The 12,763-nt window shown below is 36.6% G+C and overlaps 3 protein-coding genes, 1 non-coding gene and 1 pseudogene across 4 annotated transcripts; 1 reads left to right on the top strand and 4 right to left on the bottom strand.

Moving 5' to 3' along the window:
- Positions 1-874: 874 nt before the first annotated feature.
- On the bottom strand, positions 875-2,133 carry LOC111471332 (protein EXORDIUM-like 3). Its single transcript, XM_023117071.1, has one exon. The coding sequence runs from the start codon at positions 2,110-2,112 to the stop codon at positions 1,078-1,080; it is 1,035 nt and encodes a 344-aa protein (XP_022972839.1). The 5' UTR covers positions 2,113-2,133; the 3' UTR covers positions 875-1,077.
- A 3,444-nt stretch (positions 2,134-5,577) lies between these two features.
- On the top strand, positions 5,578-7,081 carry LOC111471241 (UDP-glucuronate 4-epimerase 2-like). The gene has a single exon (XM_023116992.1). The coding sequence runs from the start codon at positions 5,598-5,600 to the stop codon at positions 6,816-6,818; it is 1,221 nt and encodes a 406-aa protein (XP_022972760.1). The 5' UTR covers positions 5,578-5,597; the 3' UTR covers positions 6,819-7,081.
- Positions 7,082-7,720: 639 nt separating this feature from the next.
- LOC111471601 (40S ribosomal protein S20-2-like) lies at positions 7,721-9,199 on the bottom strand. The gene is made up of 4 exons (XM_023117327.1): positions 9,085-9,199; positions 8,765-8,900; positions 8,189-8,302; positions 7,721-8,064 (listed from the first exon to the last, which is right to left on the bottom strand). The coding sequence occupies exons 2-4, from the start codon at positions 8,874-8,876 to the stop codon at positions 7,922-7,924; spliced, it is 369 nt and encodes a 122-aa protein (XP_022973095.1). The 5' UTR covers positions 8,877-8,900; positions 9,085-9,199; the 3' UTR covers positions 7,721-7,921.
- A 785-nt stretch (positions 9,200-9,984) lies between these two features.
- On the bottom strand, positions 9,985-10,797 carry LOC111471415 (annotated as a pseudogene).
- Positions 10,798-11,022: 225 nt separating this feature from the next.
- Positions 11,023-11,093, bottom strand: TRNAG-GCC. The gene has a single exon. It is a non-coding gene; the product is annotated as a tRNA-Gly (tRNA).
- Between the last annotated feature and the right edge of the window lie 1,670 nt (positions 11,094-12,763).

Here is a 12,763-nt window from a genome sequence, read left to right as displayed (position 1 = left end):
AAAACTGAGCTTTTTGGTTTGATGTTCTCGCCCTCTTGATCCTTGTCTTGATTTAGTTTTAAAAAACTGATTATTGTTTGGGCAAGATTATAAAATGAGATTCAAGAAATGGTATAAGGAATCTGCAGCGTGAAAGGGAAAGTCCAATATGAAATGGGGGATTGGATTGGATTGTTGTTGGTAGGCTCCCATTCCATTTATGACAGGACAAATGATGGCTAGGCATCCCTCTTTTTCTCTACTACTCACTGACAGATGACCTCTATGATTAGTCTCTCTAATGCATCCCTAAACGTATAGAATCATGTTTAGTACATGTGTTCAGGTATTCCAACATCTTTGGTCTGCTTTGGAGATTTGGGGTTATTTATGGTTTGAATAGAAAAGAAAGGAATAGTGTGGGGTTCCCATTGGCTCTTGTTTTCAAACACATTACCTACTACTCCCTTTAAGCGTCTCATTTTGTAATTTGCTCTGTGGTTCTTTGGTAATTTCCATGGAAAAGGGATTATTATTATTATTATTTGCATCTCTGCTTTCCGCTAAAAATAAATAAAAATAATTCAAACACAGAGACTTTGAAATGTGAACTTTTGAGTAAAACATTTATTTATTTATTTATTTATTTATAAAGAAAGTACTTTAATAATTTGTGTGTTTTTACCGACATGTTCAGTCCCTGCCTTCTTTCGCTACTTTCAACCCCACCCTCCTTCACTCCGATATTTTACTTTATCATGGACTACATATTTATTATTATAATAATTTTGATGTCCCAAAACACCCTTTAAAGTAAAGGTAAAGGACGTGTTTTAAAGCCTTGAGGCGAACCCTAAAAAAGGAAGTTAAAAAATTAAATGAACCAAAATTAAAATAGAAAATTAGTATAGGGAAATCTTTTTATTAACACGTGTGATTAACCAAGCCTTTAAGAAGTAAGATACTAATTAACCGCCAGTCCTCACAAGGCCCAAAAGCCCACTCCAATAATATAGCTCCCTCCTCCCAAATTAAAAGCACAGAAATTTTCAAATTGAAAAAAGAAAAATAAGGAATAACAAGAGAAATATTCCTCTACTACTGGTCCAGTGCATTAGGGCCAGTACAGTAATTTACCACATGATTCCAAACCCACTGGACTAAATACCTACGTCTGATCCCATTCATGTTGTACGTGGCCCCATCGTGTCCGTCCATCAACTGCCCCGTGTACGACCCACCTCCTCCGGTTCCGTAAATCCCTTCACAGAGATCGGCAATCTCCACCGGCGCAATCGGGTCCGCCCCAGCGTACCACGCGTTCACCAGCGGGTTCGACGCCAACTCCGCCACTTCATGAGCTATCACACTGATCATTCCGTCCACTCCAACATCGGCGTTTGGCGATTTCATGGCCTTCACCCCTGGCATGTAACTCGGCACCGCGAACGGATAAGCACAAATGCCCGGACAAAGCTTCTCCGAGTTCCCAACCCAAGCGTACGGCAGCGTATACCCTACAATCGAAGGGAACGTGAAGTAATGAAACCCACACACCTGCCCACAGAAATTCTCTACATAAACATCATCGGCGGTCAGTAAAAGGTACAGTCCATTCCGAGCATTAACCGGCAACGGTCGGGATTTCGCCGTCACCGCGCTTTTAATCACCGACTGAATCGACAACCGAGTCAGCGATTTTCCGTGCGAGTAAAACCGGTCGTTCTTCTCTTCGCCGAGCTGGACCGTGCTGGAAATATTGTTACCGGTCTGGTCCGTGTAGAGCTGAACGGTTTTCCACCAGCCGGAGACGGACGGGGATTTGGAAGCGCCGGCGGAGATGGAGTTGATGAACTCACGGATGATCTTCTTCTGATTCCGCTGCCACGAGCCGTACCAGATAATGTGGACCGATATATTAGTGGTGAGAACAGGTCCCATGTGGTACTTCAAGTGGACGAACTCAGAAGATCCCTCGAACTTTTTGGAGTCGCCGACGAGCGGGTCAATGGAGGCGTTGGACTCGGCGAGGCGAGGCCATGGACGCCAGGCGGCGGCCGGAGTGAGGAAGAGAAGGAGGAGAGAAAGGGCTAGGGCGGAGAAGACGTTGGGCGGAAGTACCAGAGGTTCCATTTGGGGGGTCGAGGAAGGCTACAAAATGCCAATACTGTGAGCTCCACATGTATTTATAAGACAAACGGAGAAAAATTAAATAAAAAATAAAAAATAAAAAAAGTAGTGTTGTTTACGTCAAGGGAATATAATTTCAAAATTTTAAAAATTTATGGGTTTTATTATTATTGCTTTTTTTGTTTTTCAAAAAAAAGAAAAAATAAATAAAAAGAAGAAGAAAACATTGATCGGCGGGTTAATGGATGACAGTTAGATTCTTTAAAGTGACGATGGGAAGGGAAGCGGGGGAAAGAGTGGGGCCTACTCCTCTGGTATTGGGATCATCATCCCCATCATCACCATCATCCCCATCATCCCCATCATCCCCATCATCCCCATCATCACTTATCTCGTTACATCACACGGCTCCCCTTGCTTCTTTCCATTGGCCGTTTATGTATGTGTATAAACTGGATCAAAATTTAATTTTATTCCATTACAATTGGACTCCTTCAAATTATATTAATTATATTAATGATTGAATAATGACATGTAAATAATATTGTTATCCACGCATGCATGATGTGTCTGTAATAATGATTGGATCGGACATATAATTTCTCAAATATAAAATTTACAGTGCATAATAAATGAGGGTTAAAACTTTTTTCTTTTTTTTTTCTTTTTTGCTAAATTAAAACATTTATAATTTCTCATTATTTTGTATAGCTAACTATATGGTTTAATTATTTTCGAGAGACAACCATTGAATAGTACTACTGGACATGGCTGAATATTTTATTGAAGAGAAATGAATGGTTATTAAATATAATTTAATGATTAATAAATGTTATAGAAAAATACGATCAAATAAATGGGAAACAATGGGAGCGCTAAGGACACGAAGTGGGTGACAAGGCCTGTGGGACTGCCTCGGTGTCCTAAATTCCGGGGGCAGTCCTTAAAACGAGGGCATTCTTGAGCCTCCAATTTTCAAACAATTTTTTTTTTTTTTTTAGGAAATTAAAAAAAAAAGCTGACGTGGAAAATGGGGCCAGGGGTTGCTCCCAAATGGACATTCGTACTGCCTAGGTCCGTCGAAGTTGAACCCTGTTTAATCTTATCCAAATTACGTATTTCCAATTTTGATTGGGATGAGTGGTCAGGATCATCTCGTCTGGGTGTCTCGGTGTGTAGCTTGTGGTCGCATGATCGCTAATATCATGTCAAAAAGATTTATCTGTTTTGTTTGTTTGCGACATTTTGGTAAAATTATATAATATATATATATATATATAGAAGATGGGACTAATCGTATTATAAAGAAAAATAATTAAAATGGATTTTTTGTTTTTTTGATAAAATAAGAAAAAGGAAAAAAAAATAAAATGTTGAGTAAATAAAGAGGTGAGAGTGGAATAATCAAAGGAGTAAATTGCGCGGCTTGGAATGATTGAATGAAATATGAAATTAAAATATATTGGGACACTGGGGCCCACTTGTAATGACCCTAACACACGAACACACTGTGAACACCAAGTGGGCCCTCTACTTCAATCTTTGGGCTTACGTGGGCCTCGTCCGTTTAATGGGCTACAGCTTACAGAACCCACGGTGTACTATACTTCCATCAACGCGCGTGTCATCCAATCGCTTGCTATTATATTTTTACAAGGTTTTTAAAAAAATTAATTTATTTCTTACAAAATTATACCCAAAACATGATTTTTAAGGACAATGATGATTCCATTTTCCATCATCTTTTTAGAAATAAAAAAAATACTTTAGTGTGTGTTTTTGAGATGAAAAATGATGATTATTACTTTTACTCCAAAGTAAAGATATTTACAATTTGGAATGCATATATAATAAAGATACCCAACCAAATCATGAATTACCAAAAAGCTTCTATTATTGAGGGAGGGCCCTTTTTTACGCATAAATTTTGGCTTTGGGATTGTGACCTACTGTGAATGTTTGATTAATCCACCACACCTAAATAATGTGAAAGTTATCTTATTTATAATCAAATGAATTACAAGGATATAAAAAATAGTAATAAATGAAAATAACAATAAATGGAAAAATACCTATGATAATAAGGCAAATATTAGATATTTGTCTTATAATAAAATATCAAATATAATATATATGGTAAACTATAATTTATTACTAAACATCATCCTTAACACCTAATTAAATAATATATGTATATATATATTTGTATACATATTATGTCTCAAGTAAAAATTGATTTATTATTAATAAACATGTAAAGTAAAGTATATGTAGGGTTAAAATTATTTTATTGGACTTATTACATAATTTATTTATTTTTATGTACTATATATTTATTTTTTATTGTGGACGTGAATTATTATTATTTTTTATCTACAAAAAAAATTGTAAAAAGGAAAAAAAAAAAGGTAAATATGCTTTTTTTTTTTTTTTTTTTNTTTTTTTTTTTTTTTTTTTTTTTTTTTTTTTTTTTTTTTTTTTTTTTTTTTTTTTTTTTTTTTTTTTGAGTAAGAGATAGAAGGAAAGAAGAAGATGATTAGGATTTAGGAGTAAGAGATTGGATGGAAAAAGGCACCGAAAGATCTCAATCTTATAAATTATTTTATAACATGAAATTGTTGAAATCTCCACGTTCGGTGACTATGTAAACAGAAAATTATAGATATATAATAAAAAAGAAAAGTGATCGACTTTTAATTATTTTAAGTTTTTTTTTTTTAGTCACCCCATTGGAACGTGGTATCGGTTCATGTACTCCTCTTTTGTTTGGGATCACTTTAATTTTAACTAAAATAATTGGGCTAAAAATTAAGAGTTGGAATTTAGGTTGAATTAGGTATGGTTTTATGTAAAATAGGTAGAGGTAGGATTTGAATGTTTTCTAATATCCAAATCAATTTATTGCACTTTTTAACCAATATTTTTACCAATTCTCCTTTTTATTTTTCTTCACCTCTTTTTAGTTTTTACCTTTGCAATTCACCTTTTCATATCAAATACTTACCACAGGTGAAAACTACAATGAAAAATAAAATAAAATAAATAAAGATTTTGATGTGAATTATTACAAATTGCAACCCCACAAAAAGAGTGGCGGGGCAGTGGCCCAAGTTCTGAGTTGGGCCGTGTAGGGCCGATATTCAAGCCCAATAAGAGGCCCACCCATGGTGTAATATTAACTTTTTATTTTTAAAAAAATTGAAATTTAATATTGTTCCATTTTAGTTAGATACCGTCAAATATTCAAACTGAATTATTGTACTTTTAAAAAAGTCAAAGCTTTCATAAACAGTTAAATTAAAACTAAATTTAAAATAGAAAATAAAAAAAAATCCAAGTCTTATTACATAAAATATATGGGTTTTTTTTTTTAATTTTATTTTTTATATTTTAATTTTAAAAAAAGATTATAAAAATAAATAAATAAATAGAAAATTAGAAATGGGTTCATTTTGGTTGGGGGAGAAAGGGAAGATCATAAGGCTACAATGGACAGACCTCCATATCTTCACCGTTCCCGTTTCCCCACCAGAACTAAACTCCTCGCTCTCTGGACTTTCATTTTTCTCGCTCTCTTCCTCTTCCTCTTCCCTCGATCCTCCTCCGATCCCACCCGCCGCCTTCTCCAAGCGGGCCCCGTCTGGGAGAATCGGATCCGTCTATCGGCCCGCTCCCACTCCCATTCTCGCCGAGTTTTGGTCACCGGTGCTGCCGGCTTCGTTGGCCTTCACGTCTCACTGGCACTCAAGCGCCGCGGTGATGGAGTCCTCGGCATTGACAATTTCAATTCCTATTATGAATCTTCTCTCAAACGCTCACGCGCCGCCTTACTCGACCGTGCCGAAGTGTTTGTCGTCGAGGGTGACGTCAATGACGGTACTCTGCTGAAGAAGCTTTTCGAATTGGTTAAATTCACTCACGTAATGCACCTCGCGGCTCAAGCAGGCGTTCGTTATGCGATGCAAAACCCCAGTTCGTATGTGCAAAGCAATATTGCGGGATTGGTGAGTGTTCTCGAGGTTTGTAAATCGGCTAATCCGCAGCCGGCCATTGTTTGGGCGTCTTCTAGTTCGGTATATGGTCTTAATTCTCAAGTGCCTTTTTCGGAGAAGGATCGTACGGATCAACCCGCGAGTTTATATGCTGCAACTAAGAAGGCTGGTGAGGAAATTGCACATACTTATAATCACATTTATGGGCTTTCGATTACTGGATTGAGATTCTTTACAGTTTATGGACCTTGGGGACGACCGGATATGGCGTATTTCTTTTTCACTCAGGATATTCTGAAGGGGAAAACGATTAAGGTTTTTGAAGGGGCGGATCAGAAATCTGTGGCTAGGGATTTTACTTACATTGAAGATATTGTGAAGGGTTGTTTGGGTGCGTTAGATACGGCGGAGAGGAGCACTGGGAGCGGCGGAAAGAAGAGGAAGGCTCAATTGCGGGTGTTCAATCTTGGGAATACTTCTCCGGTGGCTGTGAATGAACTTGTGAACATTTTGGAGAAGTTGCTGGACAAGAAGGCTAGGAGAATGGTGTTTCCAATGCCGAGAAACGGTGACGTTCCTTTCACTCATGCTAATATCACTCTGGCACAGAAGGAGCTCGGTTACAAGCCCACCACCAATTTGGAGACAGGTTTGAAGGAGTTTGTGAATTGGTATCGTCTTTATTATTCCAAATCTGGTATGAACATCGTTTTGTAGGCTGAGTTATTTTGAGATTTGTTCTTCAGTTCTAACTAAATTGTTGCTTTCTCACATTTGTTCTTCAGTTGTAGAACAATTGTGTATTCATTTGGCTTCTGGTTTGAGTTCTTGGGGAACAACAATTTTCACTAGAAAAAACTTAGAATTTTTACATTTCATCTTGGGGTTCTTTTCAATCATTTCTCTGTTGATTCAGTCTAAGAGATGTAAATTCTATTCAGGATCAAGACATTTTGATCAATTATTTATTTATTTGACAACATCTATGATGCAGCTTCATGAATTATTATCATGAGAAGAGCCATCTCTGTTTGCTTACTGCAAAATCGACTTGTTCTTGTAAGGGATCTTAATAATCCTTGAAGTGGGTGCATTTTCTAAGACAGATGCAAAGATTGATAGCATGTTTAAGTAGTTTAATATTGAGGTCTTTTTTGAGACTGTTCTGGTTGAATATTGAAGAGCAGCATTTGCTTACTCTCTGTTAGGGTTTAAGAGATCTATAGAATGACACTATAGAAATGCATATTGCTCACCCTAATTCTCCACTAGAGGAGAGTAGAGGAGAACATGGATCATCACTTATATAATGTGTTGAGGGACCTCGAATAGATACAAATATTAATATATTTTAACTAGTTGAACGGACTTATATGGGTAGATTTATTATGGGGATTGATACTCAGAGATTCTATCTCGAGAGATTCAATGGGGTTGATTTAAAATGTCTACTTGATTGTGGAATCCTAAACTTCAATTTAAAGTCTGTAATTTGGTGACGAAACCCAATGGCCTATATAAGATGAATTTTGAATATTGAATAATTGATGAACATGTTTTTTCGTTATGTTTGACTCCGAAAACAATTGCATGAGCTTTTAAAGTTTAGATACAAAAACTGCAAAACATACTGAAATAAGCATCATAATTATAACGCAAGAAAATTGGCAGGAATAGGAAAGTCTCTCAATGTCTCGTTAATTGCAACAAGTAATGGGAAGAACTATGGCATTTAAACCCTCACTGGACAGGTATGCTCCAAACCCAAAAAGTAACAAACTGTCTAATGAGACTATAAATAGGCAAAACATGGAAAGAATTCATTGATCGGCAATGGTGACCTCAACCTCCACACCAGGTTCGATGGTGATGGAGGTAATCTGCTTCACTACATCAGCAGAGCTGAATAGGTCGATAACTCGCTTGTGGACACGAAGCTCGAATCTGTCCCATGTGTTGGTACCTGCAATTACAAAACAAATGAATGAATGAATTCAATAACACAGGGATGCATTCAAAGTTGTAATCTTTCAAGTTTTACAAGGATGAAATCAAGTTTAGAAACTTATAGATAACTGGTTACGTACCTTCACCACATGGAGATTTTCTGGTTGTGATGTGAAGAACCTTAGTGGGCATTCTTACTGGTCCTTTGACCCTCAACCTCTTGTCCTTGGCACCACGAACCAAGTCGGCACAAACTATGGATTTAAACAGATATCAAACTCATCGCCAAAAACGCCTTCAATGAAACAACTCACAAAAATAAAAGTCCACTACTGGAAAAGCCAATTATGAACTTGAAGCCTAAAAAATGAGGATTTAACAACACCGTAACAAACATCAATCGAAAAAGACCACAATCCTAAGAAGTTATTTGATAGTTCCTGAACTAAAATTCATCCGTCAATACACTCAATAATATCACTCTACAATTGTTCACGTGTTAATAAGCTCAGAACTTATTATAATCAGAGCATTGCAAGAATTACGAAGTAATCATCAAACTCAATTGCCAAAAAAAGTTAAATCATAACAAGTGATGTGATGATGCAATATCGTTCGAAGAGACACATTCACCAAATTATAAAAGAGGAAAACAGTAACAAGAATAACAACGCAGCATATTGAAAAGAAGAAGAAGAAGAAGAAGAAGAAGATACCCTTCTCAAGGTTCTTGACATTTTTTGAGGAGAGAGTAATCCTGATCTTATGGATTTGCTCTTGCGTATCTTCTAAGCCTGGCTTAGTTGGTTTCATTGCTGCGTACGCCATTCTTCCTGTTATCCGAAGAGGAATCTGTCGAACGAACCCAACAATGTTTTCTCAACCACAAAAGTCGAATTATCAGACATGGAAATAGATTCAATAACGCATACACATTCAGAAATCTCATCATAACAAAGCACAAGTTATGTTTAAAAACTCTCCAATACAAGATGATGAATATAAGAATAAAAACTGCAAAGTTCAAAAGCGAAACCTGGGATGGCGGGAAAGAAGTTGAACTCTACGATTCAGTATTCAGTATCCAGTTTCAGCTACCTCTCTCTGAAAGAAGGAAAACGGAAGTGACAATGCTACAATTTATATGATTCTGTAGCGATTACTAGGGTTTTTGGTAGTTCTCAAAGTGGGCTGGGCGGGTCGGGTTCATCATTCGGAATCCAGGCCCACTTACTTGGACCCAATTATTTTCTCTTTTTTGAGATGAAGCCCATTGGGTCAATGTAAGTCCAGTTCCCCCAGAATATTTCACATAAGCCCTTTCATTAAATGTAATTTACAACGTGGTCCTACAACAATTGATTATTTCACATTTGGGGGAGGACCCAAACCTAATCACCTAATTTTATCCATTAACCCTATCCGATATTATCTGTCTTAGTTCATTACGTATTGTCAACTCCATGATTTTAAAACGTGTCTAATAAAAAAATTTCAACCCATGAGCAATCTCACAATTCACTCCTCCTTGGAGGCTAGCGTTTTCAATGACACAACACTCAATGTCTACCTCTAATAGTATTTGTAATACTCAAGTCCACCGCTACCAAATTATGTTCGCTTTAGTTTGTTACGTAACGACGTCAATTTCACTGTTTTAAATGTATTTACTAGGAAGAGATTTTCACACCCATTTAAAAAATGTTTTTTTCACTATCCAGCCCATGTGTGATCATCGTGCTAACCAAATCTCAAAATGTTTTTTTTATTATTATTACTATTATTTGTTTTATTATTATTATAATATTAAAAATCCACTTAATAGTCTACCATTCTTGCAATAATATTAAGCAAAATAAACATATTTCAAGAATGAATATATAAAACTTTATTTTGATTATTATTATTAATCATAATCTGCAGCTTAAGAAACGCTACAGATGATAGAAGCTCAATGCTTCTCTTTCAGTTTGGCTGAGACAACATTGGAGAACTCCAGAAGCTTTGCAGTGTCAGGCAACAGATCTTTCACAACGTGATGTGCAGAGAATCTCTGAGCCCATCTGTCCAGCCCTGGCGTCTACACTGCGTCTATCAATTTCATCCCATTTGATATCTCCGCCACTCTAATCCACCCCAGAAACGACCCGAAAGCGATATCAACAAACCCAATATGGTCTCCGCCCAAGAACGCCTTCCCTCTGCTCAGAGTCCCGAAAGCTTCCTCCAATAACCCTATCGCTTCCACCCCTTGATTTATAAGCCCCTTCTGCACCCATACTCGCTTTCATTGGCTCGTAGAACTGGGTCCATTTAAAAAGACCCAAATTAACAAACCAATCAATTAAACTTAAATTTGAACAAAATCAGTGATTAATTATTAAGGGGATTTTGTTACCTTTTGGAAGCCCAGAATCGATTTAGGGCGCGATCGTAAGGAGCGGAGGGAAGGATGGACGGAGCGGAGGACCAGACTTCATCGATATACTCAACGATGATGGAGGATTCGGCGATGGGTTTGCCGGCGTGAATGAGAACAGGGATCTTCTTGTGAACAGTGTTGGATTGGAGAAGAAGCGGGCTTTTGGATCCGAATGTTTCTTGAATGAAGTCGTAGTGTACGGATTTGATGTTGAGGGCGATTCTGGGCCTCATAACAAATGGACTAGTCCAGAGACCCACAAGCTTCACGTCCTCATCATTTGCCATTGTTAGAGGACAGAGGAACTAGATGTGGTTTTGTTATGGATGATGGGAGTTCAAATTTATAGGTGGGCGTGGAGGGGGAGTTGCTCTTCATTTAAAAAAAAAAAAAAAAAAAAAAAAAAAAAAAAAAAAAAAAAAAAAAAAAAAAAAAAAAAAANAAAAAAAAAAAAAAAAAAAAAAAAAAAAAAAAAAAAAAAAAAAAAAAAAAAAAAAAAAAAAAAAAAAAAAAAAAAAAAAAAAAAAAAAATCTGAAATTGCAAAAACGGTATGCACCAGCCGGGAATCGAACCCGGGTCTGTACCGTGGCAGGGTACTATTCTACCACTAGACCACTGGTGCTCGATGAGATTTATGTGGTTATAATGTTTTACTTATATATTGATGAACACCGTAATATTCTAACAAGTATTTCATCTTCGAAATAGTTACTAATGTAGTCAAATATTGTAACTTCATTTTTTTTTTTTAGTATAAGAGAAAAATATCTAAGTTTAGATATTACAAAACTGTCAGTAAAGATAAAATTGAAATAAATGTATAGGGGCATATAGATGAGAACGGGTTGGAATAAGTTAATAAACAGGTGGGATCGAGCAAAATGCTACCAACATTGCCACTCAAAATAAGTAGCTTTTTATCAAGCAACTGCTAAATATGCATACCAAATCAATGTCTTTTAGGGGTGTATATTCAACCCGATAACTCGGACCAACTTAACCCAAACTATAAGGATTCGGTTTATTTTTTTTTTGAAGAATCTGAACTGAATGAGTTCGGTTTCGTGTTCCTATGACTAAGACTCGGTAGTACTTCGGCCTGTCTAGGGACTTTCACTCCCATTGGACTGGGCCACGTCGGGTTCATCATTTGGAATTTCAGCCCACATAATTGGGGCCCAATTGATTTTTTTTTTTCTTTCTTGAGATGAAGCCCATTGGCTCTGTGTAAGTCCAGTTTTCTTCCCCAAGAATATTTCGCATGAGCCCTTTTATTAAATATAATTTCCCGAGCTTGTGGAAGCAGTCCATTGCTAGCAGATATTATCTGCTTTAGTCTGTTACGTTCATTAAGTATCGTCGTCAGCCTTACAGTTTTAATACGCATCTAATAGAAAGAGGTTTTCAACCGATGTGAGATCTCACAATCCACGCAATTAATGACCCAACATCCTCGCTTGCAAACCCATTACGTATCTTAGTCAGTCTCATAGTTTTAAAAATGCATGTACTGGATAGAGGTTTCTAACAAATGTGGAATCTCATAATCCACCCATTTGGAGGCCCAATGTCCTCGTTGGCACCCGTTACGAATCTCCGTTAGTCTCATGGTTTTAAAAATATGTGTCCTAGAGAAAGGTTTTCAACCGATGTGGATTCTCACAACTCACCCCTCTTAGAGCCCAGTGTCTACTATGAAGAGGTTTCAAACAGATATGGGATCTCACAATCCACCTCTTGGTGGCGCAATGTGTATTATGGAGAGTTTTCCAATCGACTGGGATCTCACAATCCACCTTGTGGACCAATGTCTGCTATGGGAGGTTTCCAATCGATGTGAGATCTCATTATCCACGCCCTTGGGCCCAGTATCTATTATAGGGAGGTTTTCAACTGATGTGAGAGCTCACAATCCACCTCCTTTAGGGCTAGCGTCCTCAATAGCACATCACCTCGTGTCTAGCTCTGATACTATTTGTAACACCAAAGTCCACCGCGAGCAAACATAGTTCGCTTTAGTCCATCAAACTATGCTAACCAAATCTCAAAACGTTTTTACTATTATTATTATTATTATTTTAAAATCCACTTAATAGTCTTCCATTTTTGCAATAATATTAAACAAAATAAACATTTTTCAAGAATGAATATATAAAACAAACTTTTAAGTCGATTTCTCTTAATTTACTGTTTAAATTTGATGGATGTTACCACACATCTCAATCAGATTCTAAAACATTACTTAAAAAAAAAAAAAAAAAAACAAAAAAAAAAAAAAAAAAAAAAAAAAAA

Source organism: Cucurbita maxima, unplaced genomic scaffold (genome assembly GCF_002738345.1).
Source record: "Cucurbita maxima cultivar Rimu unplaced genomic scaffold, Cmax_1.0 Cma_Scf00001, whole genome shotgun sequence".
Taxonomy (NCBI): Eukaryota; Viridiplantae; Streptophyta; class Magnoliopsida; order Cucurbitales; family Cucurbitaceae; genus Cucurbita; species Cucurbita maxima.
Note: the sequence above shows the minus strand (reverse complement) of the source record. Positions and strands in the feature narration are given on the sequence as shown.